Here is a 12,533-nt window from a genome sequence, read left to right as displayed (position 1 = left end):
GGTGGCCGTGGGGACGTCACAGCAGCATGATGGGATGGTGGGGATCCTGCACCAAGCTACTCTTGGCTTTGTTTGTTTGTTTGCTGTTTTTTCAATATAGGGCTTCTCTGGTTTAGCTCTAGGTGTCCTGGACTCACTCTGGCTGGTCTTGAACTCACAGAGATCCGCCTGCCTCTGCCTCCCAGGTGTTGGGATTAAAGGCATGTACCACCACTGCCTGTGCAATGTCCTTTTATGTACTTTCCCCTGGAAATAACCAATAAAAGTATTTGTTTTTCAAATTCATAAGTTCCTTTGTAAAACTGTTTTGAGGCAGTTCTCCCTTTGTAGCCCAGGCTGGCCCCCAGCTGATATGTAACCCAGGGTGACCCTGAGTACCTCATTTCTTGCCTTGGCCTCCCAGCACTAGGACTACAAGCATGGGCCATATCCAGCTCTGTTCCTAGTAGCACTCCTTTGTAGAAATGTCATATAATGTGTATATTGTTTTCCTGGTTTGGACTATTAGGATTACTTCCATTTGTTGCCTTTTAAACAAAGCTTCTATGAACACTTGTATAAATGTATCATAGATAAATGCTCCTACTTCTCCTGCCATCAATAAAGCTCCAGGGTGCACATAGGGAATGTGTGGCTTCCACAGCAGAATTGTTGTTTTACTCTGAGATCATAAATATGTGGATTCTGAGTGCACCGAACCCCCCATAGTGCACCGAACCCCCCATAGTGCACCGAACCCCCCATAGTGCACCGAACCCCCCATAGTGCACCGAACCCCCCATAGTGCACCGAACCCTCCATAGTGCACCGAACCCTCCGCAGCTAATGCACCAGTCTTCAATTTTGACCGTTCTAGTGTGTATGGAGGAGCAGTTCCCTTTTTCCTTTTTTAGTCTCCCTGATGACTAAGCACACTGGCCAGTTTTTCAGATGGGGGGTAGGGTTGCCATATTACTATCTTCTCTGATGTGTCTCTTTAACTCTTTTATCATTTAAAAGACATGAATACAAATATTGTGTGTATATGTTGCAAATAGTGGTTTTCAGCCTGTGGTTTGCGTTTTTCATTTTGTAAATGTTATCTTTCAATGTGCAGTAATTTCTAATTTCAATCTTTTTATAATTAAAAGCCTTTTCTCTCTTCCCTGTACCACTACTGCCTATCATAAGGCCATGGATATTCTCTTTTTAGAGGATTTTAAAATTATATAATTTTAGCATTTCCAATTCTATGATCCATGTTGAATTATTTTTGTTGCAAGTGATGCAGAGGTCATAGATAATTTTTCTATATGGATATACAATTATTCCACCATCATCTTTAAAGAAGAAAGTTTCCTTCCTCCCTGGGTTGTCTTGATGTCCTTGGATGAGGACAAGATTCTTTTCCCCACTCTGCTTAATCATTTATCTACACCCATGCCAACAACGTGTCTCTTAGAACCGCTTAGTGCATGCAAATAGTCTGACTTTGCTATTAGTTTTTTTGTTTTGTTTTCCCTCCTGTTATTTTATCCTAGTTATTAAATTTGGTATTGTTTTCCAGGATGGTTTTTATTTTCTTCATACTTTTTTGTATCTCTGTGTAAATTTTAGAGCTTGTCATATACCTAAGTCGATAGTGCCTAAGTTGATTGAGTTTTCTATTTCTGAATCTTCTGTGGCTTCTTAATTCCCTAAGAGAATATCCAGGACCATGGTGCTAACCTTTCCAAACACAATTGTTCTTAGGAGCTCATGAAACGCTGCAATGAAGATGCCTTGAAAATACAGGAGCTGAAAAAATCCAAAGAGGTGGGCATTTCCATTCAACTCTATGAAACTAGTGTCTCCCAAATGGCACAGCCTTGGGGAAATGAAATGCAATTTTACCCACACCGGTACAATTAACGGAGCACCTGAATCTAAGTGCTGAACTCGGTAAGTCAGAATCAGTCTTGAACTGTATGTAAAACAAATGCATCCTGTCTCAGAGCCAGCTGTGAGCAGATGCCTCAGCATTAGACTGTATGGTCATCAACCCTGAATAACGTATATATAACTAACAAAGCTTTAAACGTAGGGCTTTGAGTTACGAAGCCTCATCGTCTTAGTTAGGGTTTTATTGCTGTGAAGAAACACCGTGACCAAGGCAAGTCTTATAAAGAAAAACATTTAATTGGGGCTGGCTCACAGTTTTCAGAGGTTCAGTCCATGGCGGAAAGCATGGCAGCGGGCAGGCAGACATGGTACTGGAGAGGGGCTGAGAGGTCTGCATCTTGATCCGCAGGCAGCAGATGGAGACTGTGTATCACACCGGGCATATGACCTCCACAGTGACACACTTCCTTCAACAAGGCCACAGCTCCTAATAGAGCCACTTCCTTAAGGCCAAGCATTCAAACACATGAGTCTATGGGGGTGGTGGAGGCATGCCTCTGAAGCCAGCACAGTCACGGTTCCTCCATGTTCTTCCAAATGTCTCCTGCAGAACTTCATCTCTAAGCCTCTCCTTCGGGTGTGCACCATACACATGGTGGTTTCTGCAGGGCTCCCTTTTGCTGGAACCCGTAAGGCCATTTTTGAAGGCAGATGGGGAAAAAAAAAATCCATTAGACAAAAGTAACTTGCGTTCCCCCCTTTCACTGGGAAATTTAGTTTGTATCCAGAATAGACATGTCTGAGAAAAATATCAGTCACTGCACAGACGTTATGAAGAAATCATATTTTCAAGTCCTGGCGGGGCCGGCAACTTAGGGGCCAAACAAACTGCAACATCCCACAAGGCAGAGGTCGTGGCCTCAGAGACAGGGAGTCCTGAAAACAGTTCTGGTGAGCCTCTCTGCTAATTCTGTCACAGATGTAATTTCTGAGTCTGTCCGTCTGATTCATTTTGTCTGAAAGCTTGCTGAGTTTTTCAGTCAGTGCTAGGTGTTGTAAAGCTTGCCTTGTTGGATATCGGATACATTTTTTATTTCTTTTTTTAAAAGATTTATTTATTGTATTTATTGTATATGAGTGCTTTATCTGCAGAAGAGGGCATCAGATAACATTATAGATGGTTATAAGCCACCATGTGGATGCTGGGAATTGAACTCAGGACCTCTGGAAGAGCAGGTGGTGCCCTTAACCACTGAGCCATCTCTCCAGCCCAGTTTTCTAATTTTTTTTTACGTGCTCCAGACTGTCCTGGGACATAGCTGAGCAGTTTGGAAGCAGTCCAATCCTGTCAAGTCTTGCTAGCTGGAGTTAAAGCTCGGTGTAGAGCAACCCTGTTCTGAAGGTCCTCCCGGCTCCTCTGCCTCAGGTTTGCTCCAGCCTACCCCATGGAACTGCAGGTTGATCTTAGCTCTACCTGTGCCCTTTGCTCCCTTAACTCATCGCCTTTATTTTTGCCTCCCAGCATTCCTCTCCAGAGTCTTTGGACTTCTTGTTGGCTCTTTAAAGGGATAGAGTGTCCCACCTTGGAGGTCTTTGCCTTTGACAGTCTGTCTTCCTAAACATGTCTTTCCCAGAAATTTCCATGGCAATTTTCTCCCTTTTTCTGTTTTTTGCTTTTTGGTTTTGGGTTTTTTGTTTGTTTGTTTGGTTGGTTGGTTGGTTGGTTGGGTTTTTTTTTGGGGGGGGGGGTTTAGCAAGGTTTCTCTGGGTAGCCTTGGCTGTCCTGGACTTGCTTTGTCGACCAGGCTGGCCTTGAACTCACAGGTACCTGCCTGCCTCTGCCTCCCAAGTGCTGGGATTAAAGGCATGCGCCACCACACCCGGCTCCTTCATCTGGTCTTTACTCAACTGGCAGCCTCAATTTAAAGGCTCAGATCTCTGTTCCAACACTTCTTTTTCTCCGTTTTGCTTTTCTACATTAATTTACTCATCCAAGTAGATAAATTCAGGGAAGGCCTTTCTGTATGTTTTCTCTACCATTAATTCTTAGCTCCTAAAATAGCACCAAGCTCACTATAGGCTTTAAATAAACACGAGTTAATCCTTGAATGGATAAGTGAATGAAAGAATGCAAGCGTGGCTGAGAACAGTGCTGCGCTCAGTGTGGTTGTACTCTGTGATGGTACGTGTCCAGTCCACAGATCATGGGAATATGCATGCTACATGGGAATTTCTCTAGGGGCTCTGAGGACATGGAGAGACTAAGTGGCCTGAAACCTTGTCAGTGCCTGACAAAATACACATAATAACTGCTGGGTGCTCACTGTGAGGCACTAGAAGTTGAAAGAGAGATGTATGTGGATCATCTTGGTTCATTTGTTTTTGCTGCCGTTATCTCTAAGACAGGGTCTTACTGTGTAGCCCTGGCTGTCCTGGAACCTATTATGTAGACCACGTTGGCCTCCAACTCACAGAGAGCTCCTGCCTCCGCCTCTTAAGTACTGGGATTAAAGGCATGTACAACCATGCAGGCATAGAAAAATACATTTATGATAAAGTATAAGCATGATATCATTTCTTCAGAGCAAAGAACCACTATCCCTGTTTGGTGGGTGCACAACGGCGACACGTCAGCAAGGGTTACCGTGCGGTATTTGGTATTTGGATACAGATAGGTATTTCTGAGTCTCAGAATGTGCACAAGGCGGAGATGGAGTTCCAGTCTGACATAGTGAAAGAAGCTGGTGTGCAGAGAGAGAGCAGCGAGACCCGAGGACAATGTCAGGAGCATCATCATCATCCATAGCGCCTCAAGACAGGCTATGGGGCCTCTCACTGCAGGCGAGAGCTGATTTACACAGCCCCACAAAAAGCAGCACAGGTCAGTGCAGTAGTCTGGCCACCACATCAGGGAATCTGGGTTGTACCAGGAGAGCCACCGGAAGCATCTGAGGAGGAGAAGGCCACCTGAGGAGAGGACGTTCTACAAGATGGAGTTATGGGAGACAGGGCCTGCCACTAGGACACACCCTCTCCACACCTCAGCCCAGCATCTGTTTCCATCCACTCTGATTCTGTCTTGTTGAAATCCAAGGCTGGCACTGCCTGCATCACCCAGGATGAGCTGAGCATCATTAGCCATTCCTTCCATGCGCCCCGCCTCTTGGCTTCCCTGAGCATCTGGTGCTTCCTTTACTTGGCTGCCTGCCCCTCCAGCTTCCTGGTAGGTTCTTCTTGTCCCCGAGCTTCTGAGCCTTAGAATGCTTCTTTTTTTTTTTTTTTTTTTTTTGGTTTTTTGAGACAGGGTCTCTCTGTGTAGCCTTGGCTGTCCTGGACTCACTTTGTAGACCAGGCTGGCCTCGAACTCACAGTGATCCACCTAGAATGCTTCTTTTTAAGAAATTATTTTTGTGTTAACGTACATTTGGAGTTTGGACTGCGTGTGTGTCTGTGTGATGGTGTCAGATCCCTTCAAACAGGAGTTACAGACAGTTGGGAGCTGCCATGTGGGTGCTGGGAATTGAACCTGGGTCCTCCAGGAAAGCAGTCAATGCTCTTAACTGCTGTGCCATCTCTCGAGCCCACCTTGGAATGACTTATCTTCCTTCTTAGGCTTTCACTCTTAGGTCCCCTCTGGGTTGCTGCCTGGGGTTGATTCCTTGGCCTGACCTCACCTCTGATCTCCGAACTCTAGTATTCTCCCTTCGACCTCTCTGAAGCTCAGCTGCCCTAATCCAGTCTATTGCTCCTCGCCTGAGCTACAGCGGCGCCCTCTCCTCACCCCCGTGTTCCGTCCCTCCAGCCCATGCTCCATGGAGCAAGATGAAGACAGTGATGCCTGCACAAAAAAAAATGCATGTGCCTAAACCCTTGGGTGGCCCCTGCTGTCCCCAGATTATAATGACCTCCAGGATGGCTGATTCTGTGTGCCTTCACCTCGCCTTATTGCTCGCGCTCTGTATTCCAGCCACACCAGTCTTCCCACAGACACCTGAGCGTTATACTTTCTTGGGGCTTTTGCAGTGCTTCCTTCGGTATTTTGTTTAGTCAGTGGACTATCTGTGAGAGCAGATTTTGGTGGCCGTCGTCTTGAGAGTCCCCGTATCATCTCCCATCCTCCTCCTCCTCACACTCCTCCTGCTGGCAGCTTGCACGAGGGTGATGTGTTAGTTACTGAGCAGCCAGTAGCAACGCACTGTTAACTGGGGTCCCTACTTTACCTCGTGGGCCGCTCTTCATGGAGCACATGCTGTGGGTTTTGGTTGATGTATCCTGTCAGGTGTCCATCATCGCTGACTCAAACAAAATACTTTCGTGCTCTCAAAATGCCCTCTTTCCCATCATCCTCCCTTCCACCACGCCCCTCGCAACCTCTGAACTCCCGACATCTTTACAGCCTTCAGTGTTTCATCTTTTTCAGAGTACCACAGAGCTGGCGTCAGCAGGAGGAGGAATTGTAATAAAGACTATGCAACGTGGGGCTGGCGCGATGCCTCCATAGCCAAGAGCATTTGCTCTTCTTCCAGAGGGCCAGAGCGTAGGCCCCAGCATCCAATCACAACTACCTATAACTCCATCTCAAGAGGACCTGATGTTTCCTTCTGGCTCCTGCACACACACACACACACACACACACACACAGAGAGAGAGAGAGAGAGAGAGAGAGAGAGAGAGAGAGAGAGAGAGAGAGAGAGAGAGAGAGGAGAGAGGGAGGGAGGAGAGAGATTAAATAATACATTTTTAAAAGAGGATACAAAATTGGGAAGAAGTGGGGGTGTGTCTAGTTAGGGGAAAGTGAGAAATCAGTATGATCAAATGCATTGTATTCATGTAAGAATTTCTCAAAAAAAATCATAAAAATACTGTATTAAAAAAAAAAAAGACCATGAGGCCGATGACCACTGTGGCTACCATTTGCACTCTGATGAAGGCTGCTGGGGCAGCCATGATGGTGAGGCTAAAGAGAAAGGTAGAAATGACAGTATGGTGGCTGGCTGGCTTTAAGGGCTCTAAGAGGAAGTAGCTGAAGTTGGCGCGGTGCATTCTATTCCAAGTGCCAGGGAGAAAGAAATCGTCCTTGAGTTCTCTCCTGTCTCGGGGACATGGCATCAACGTGACGTCACGAGGGATTTCCTCTTGTGCAGATCTTGGAGGCTGAGTTGCGGGCACAAGCTGTTGTCCTGGAGACGCTGAACACGAACCTTTACCATACCCAGGTGGAGCTCCAGAGGGAGGTGAGTCCTGGCTGGAGTGAGGACGGGGCTATCAAGGAGTCAGGGCACTGCTGTTCTGCCCAAGAGCTTTGCCCCAAGGACTGTGTCTGAAGACCGCTATTCAAATATGTCTTTTAGAAAACTCTAGTGGGAAATCTGGAGAAGCTGTTTCAGGCGAAGCTTGCTGAAGCTGAAGAAAAGTACAAGTACACCATACAGACCCTGACAGAAGAAAATGTCTGCCTCAGGTACTGCGCTTCTGCTCAGGGGCACTTGGCTGAGTTACCTCTGTGAGCAGGTGGATGTTCAAGTGAGGACTAGGTCAGGACAAACCAGGCACTCAGGCACTCCTTGGAGGTGCCATGGTCCTGATCACATGGGAGGAGGTATATTACTGGGCCCAGACACACTTCCTATGGAAGTAGATTGTGGTCTGAGGTGGGTAGTTTGTTACGTACCGAGCCTTTGCTCCTGTGTGGTGTGTGTGTGTGTGTGTAAAACAGGAAATTTGGGTCTGGGTTTCTGAGGTGCTTCATCCTGCGAGTGAGGGTGGGGTTTCAGAGCTTTAGCTCTCAGACCTGGGCACGTCTGGTTCCTGTTGAGGCCAGGGGCCGATCAGCACAACCGTTCCCAGAAGGGCCTTTACAAACCACTAAACTAGAAGATAGGTTACCCAGCGCATCAATTTCCACTGGGAATATGATCATCCAGACGCCACGTTTTACCAGATTTAAAGCAGTTGCAATGATGAGAGAGACCGACGACTCCTCAGACAAGAAGAAAGCAGTGTTTTGCCTGCCCACCAGCAAATATCCTGGTGGCTATTTGTATAACCCTCTGAAGCTATAGTGATATAGTGATGCGTCATTTGTTTTACAGACAGAAGCTCGCAGCAAAGAACGAGGACACTTCGGAAGAAAGATATGAGAAGTCAGGCTCCACTACTCCTTGTGTGTATGAGTCTGAGCCTCCTGAACCCAGTAACAACAAAAACCAAGCATCTTAAGAAAGAAAACTGTGCTCTGGTGTCTGGAGCAACACTGGTGGAGCAAGGTTTTCTGCAAGGGTTTTCTGGAAGAGACGTACACAAAAGGTTGAGTTCTTGGGTGGTTCTGACTTTATTTTTGTCTTTTTTTTTTTTTTAAATACGATTTGCTTTCTTCAGAATGGCTAGAAATGTTTGAAGTCTTATCGCAATTATATATTGACTCTTCATCGAGAACCAATGTCCTCTGTCCTGGAGTCAGACCTTCCGTGGGCTGTGCACTGTTTTCTGCTTTTCGCATATTTTTATTGGTGACTAGTCTGAAGGCTCTTCTTTTTGAGCGATGCCTGCGTTTTGGGAGTGTGACTCTTTTTCCCGGAGAGGGGGACAGCAAGCAAGACAATTCATTAATTTAATTCCAAAAGCTCATGTATCATATTCCTTAGCTCAGTGATGTGGTAACATTAACTGGCTATTTGCCCAGTCTCTGGACAATATTAGAATCCAAACACCCACAGGACAGATAACACCTGCACGGAAATGGGGTGGACGCCAGGGACCCAGTCACACAAGCTAAAGCCTCAGTGGAGACTGAGGCAAACAGAGAGGGTTAGTGAGCTCAGAGCCACACCCCATCTGGCCACACCCCATCTGGCCACACCCTGCCATGGCACTTGTTAGACTCACTGGATTGCCTGCCATTTAGGTGCATAGGGTCACTAGGATTTAAAAAAACAAAACAAATTCTGATTTTTTTTTAATGTGGAAGTGTTCCTTTTTTAAGTGTTGGCAACGAATGTTAAACAGTGGTAAAGGCAGTACTAGAAGCTGAATGTTTCGTGTGCACATTTAAAACAAAGCAAAACAGAAAACAAAAAAAAAAGCAAAGGCAAACCAAAGGATCCTCTAGGAACAGTAAGGTAAATTTATAACTTCTATTTTTTTTTTTAAATGGCCTTTTCTTCTCACAGACAGTTTATTTAGGAGGGAACAGAAAAATATAAAATTCTGTCAGTACAAGTTCGGTAAAATATATTCTAAAGAACAATGCATAGGACAAACAACTGTTTCTTTTAAAAAGTTATATGAAAATATAAAAAAATGTATACATTAATATGTAATCTGAAATACAAACAAAATTCAAGATATAGATCTTTTGTATCCTGAGTCATACAAACTGTAAAAATGCAAGGCTGTCAGGGGATTCTGACTACCAGTATTTGATGTTTAAGAAGGCTTTAGCTATCTAAGAAAGACCTCATTTTTATAGACACTTGGGTATCTAAACTATACGGATGTGAAAATATTCCACTTCGATGGGACTCCAGCCAGCAGGGACACAGTGGGGACAGGCCGCAGGACAGCTGACAAAGCAAACGGATGTGAACACGTGTCTTCTATGTGCTACTTCTTCATTCTTTACTTTTTGTATATGTGTGAGAATTTTCATAATAAAATAACATTTTAAAAATGAATTTTTAAAAATATCATTCTCCTATAAAACTTAAATAAAATCTTCTTTCACAAAGACTTCCAGGACGAAAATAAAATTTTCTGATGGACCATTAGCTAGAAATATATTAATTAAAAACCTGTACGTTACCTATCAACTAACAAAAATATCATTTTTATTTTTTTAAACAGGGTCTCATGGAGCCCAGGCTGGTCTCAACTCTCTATGTAGCTGAGAATGACACTAAAGACCCGATCCCCTGGCCTTCACATTCCAAGTGTTCAGTGTGGTCCACCACAACTGCCGTCATTTTTACTTAAAATGTGTTTGCATTTATTTATCCAGTCATGTGCTGTGTGTATGTGAGAGAGTGTGCTTTGGAGGTCCAATCAGATGGGACTCACTTCTTTCCTTCTACCATGTTTGTCCCAGGGATCAAACCTTGTTGCCAATCTTGGCAGCAAGTCCCCTGGCCCAATAAGCCATATCACCAGCCCTCATTTTGACTTTAAAAAAAAAAAACATTACATACGTTTATTGAAGATATAACAGCAGTGTGAAAACTGACAAGTTTAACTTTCATGTGTATGCACATGGGGGGGTGCTTGCATGTTCAAATGTGCATAAACAGCACGAGTGAGGGGACGCATGCTTTCTCGCGCACGTGTGTGTGTGTGTGTGTGTGTGTGTGTGTGTGTGTGTGCGCGCGCGCGCGCGCGCGTGCATGCGGTCTTCCTCCAGTCGCCCTTCATGGAAGGCATGGAGGCAGCTGATGCTGCAAGTTTGGCTACACAGCTTGTTCCGGGGATCTCATCTCCCCCTCCAAGTGTGGGAGTCATAGGAGGACCAGCATGCCCATCGGCATTTACGTCAGTTCTAGGGATCAGTACTCCGGTTGTCACATGTGTTTGGCAAGTACTTTAATGGCTGAGCCGCCTCCTCATCCTGGTTAAGTTTAATTCTTTTTTTATTTTATATGCCACGGCATTTTGCCTGCATGTATATCTTTGTGAGGGTTTGGGATGCCCTGGATCTGGAGTTACAGACAGTTGTGAGCTGCCATGTGGGTGCTGGGAATTGAACCCAGGTCCTCTGGAAAAGCAGACAGTGTTCTTAACCTCTCAGCCATCTCGCCAGCCCCTCAAGTTCAGTTCTTAACTGCACTAAGTAAACTTAGCCACATAAGTGTTTTTACAGTTACTCCCTCCAAAACCGAAGGGAGCCCGTTTCTTTTTATCGTCACGTGCGTTTCCCAACAGCTCTTTTCTCTGAAGGGCTTTCAGTTGGTCATGAAATTACCCTGGAGATACATTATGAACTAGTGTCCACAAACTAATGAAAATTAAGGCGGAGCAATTACATGGTGCACAGAAAAACCTATTTTAATAATATTTTGTTGACTCTGAGAATGTCATACAATGACTGCTCACCTCTGCCAACTTGTCCCTGGTTCACTCTCCAGCCTAACCTACTCACGCAACTTCCAGGTTTTTTTTGGTATTTGTTGTTGTCTCATTTGTTTTTTTTGTTTTTCAAGACAAGGTCTCTTTGTGTAGCAGCCTTGGCTGTCCTGGACTCGCTTTGTAGACCAGGCTGGCCTCGAACTCAGGCCTTCCCGGGAGTCACACCATTTAAAAACAAAATAAAACAAGACTGACCCAACCCCCTCCCAGCAGCTGTCAGATGCTAAGAGGTCCGTGGCCTCACCTCCCCACTCCATGCTGGCATTCTGGCTGGCTGGAGCCTGGAAGGGCTTCTGTGTTGCCACAGTAGTTGAGTTCCTATGCGCCCGTTTTCACACGTCTTTAATCCCAGCACTCAGGAGGCAGAGGCAGGTGATCTCTGAGTTCGAGGCCAGCCTGGTCTACAGAGTGTGTTCCAGTACAGCCAGGGCTACACAGAAGAATCTTGTCTTAAAAAAAAAAAATGGCAAATGTGCATTTGAGATAGGACATGAGCATTTAGCACATACCATACCTCATTAAGGGCTTCATTGATCAAAGAATTTTTGCGCTCCCACCTTACAGACGTGGAGCCTAATGTTTACAGAAATTGAATGCTCTGTCAAAAAAAACATTGTGCTAGCGAGTGGAAGGCAGCAGAGCTAGACTACCGCCTTGCTTTGCTCCAGTGTCCCCACCTTACTTAGCACTGCCAGAGATTTTGCTTGGAATTAAAGGGGAACTTAAAAGAAATGAAAACACACCCAAAGCTTATCCAAAGAACTACAGATAACCAAGGAGTGTTGAGAAGGGGAGAGATGGGAAAGCACACCAGTTAGTCGGTCAGTATCAAATGGCCAGCCGTAAAAACATACATCTAAGTAACAGTATACAGACTGAACAGGCACACAGGTGCACGTAACATTAATAATAATAATAAAAAAAAGAGGTCATGAGTTTGAAAGAGAGCAAAGAGGGGTGCGTGACAGAGTTTGAAGGGAGAAAAGGGAAAGAGGAAATGATATAACTATAAATTAAAAAAAAACAAAAGATCCTTTTAAAAAATAAATTAAAAATCACTTCCCCTAACCAAAGGTACACAGCTGTCAGCCCTGGGCCCTCGCATCAGTTGGGCGGGAAGAAGAGCTTCTTCCGCAGCGTGAAGGTGGGCTGCGGCATCTGCTTTCCCATGTTTCTCTTGTCGTCTTTAGTGCTCACGTCATAGTTCACGCCAATCAGGATGCTGAGAATATCGTGGCCTCTGTAAAACAAAGCAGTGTAAAGTGTCCATCAGGGTAGCACACTGCCCACCGGCTCGCCAGCTGCGCCCGAGGGAGGTGCTCTAGCTCCGTCTCTCAGAGCGGCAGGCCTTGGAAGTCACCGAATGAAGACCTCCCACAGCTGTCCCGGCAACTCCGGGTTTTCTCAGAGCACACTGAGTGAATTACCTATTGTTTGCTCAGGGTCTCCCGATCAGATTTGATTTTCCTACACACACACCCCCCACCCCCACCCCCACCCCCCGCCCCTTCTATGTGTTCCTCACTGTGTCCCATGCACTGCCACTTGGAACTGACAGA

The 12,533-nt window shown here is 45.4% G+C and overlaps 2 protein-coding genes across 9 annotated transcripts in view; one reads left to right on the top strand and one right to left on the bottom strand.

Annotated features, from left to right (window-relative positions):
- Window positions 1–10,738, top strand: part of FLACC1 (flagellum associated containing coiled-coil domains 1) — a 31,987-nt gene extending 21,249 nt beyond the window's left edge. For 5 of the 7 annotated variants that reach the window (XM_084778705.1, XM_084778704.1, XM_084778706.1 and 2 more), the window contains 4 exons: window positions 1,732–1,794; window positions 7,005–7,094; window positions 7,212–7,321; window positions 7,953–10,738. In XM_084778705.1, coding sequence (XP_084634831.1) covers window positions 1,732–1,794; window positions 7,005–7,094; window positions 7,212–7,321; window positions 7,953–8,079 — 390 coding nt within the window. In that variant the 3' untranslated portion in view covers window positions 8,080–10,738. Of the gene's footprint in view, window positions 1–1,731; window positions 1,795–6,280; window positions 6,907–7,004; window positions 7,095–7,211; window positions 7,322–7,952 lie in introns of those variants that run through there. The other 2 variants (XR_014778551.1, XM_084778709.1) reach the window with 2 other exon arrangements.
- A 139-nt stretch (window positions 10,739–10,877) lies between these two features.
- CASP8 (caspase 8) overlaps window positions 10,878–12,533 on the bottom strand; it is a 42,233-nt gene continuing 40,577 nt past the window's right edge. For both annotated transcript variants that reach the window (XM_084778695.1, XM_084778696.1), the window contains exon 9: window positions 10,878–12,214. In XM_084778695.1, the coding sequence (XP_084634821.1) occupies window positions 12,079–12,214 (136 nt within the window). In that variant the 3' untranslated portion in view covers window positions 10,878–12,078. The remainder of the gene's footprint in view (window positions 12,215–12,533) is intronic.

Source organism: Acomys minous (assembly GCF_964271855.1).
Source record: "Acomys minous genome assembly, chromosome: 4".
NCBI classification, from domain to species: Eukaryota; Metazoa; Chordata; class Mammalia; order Rodentia; family Muridae; genus Acomys; species Acomys minous.
Note: the sequence above shows the minus strand (reverse complement) of the source record. Positions and strands in the feature narration are given on the sequence as shown.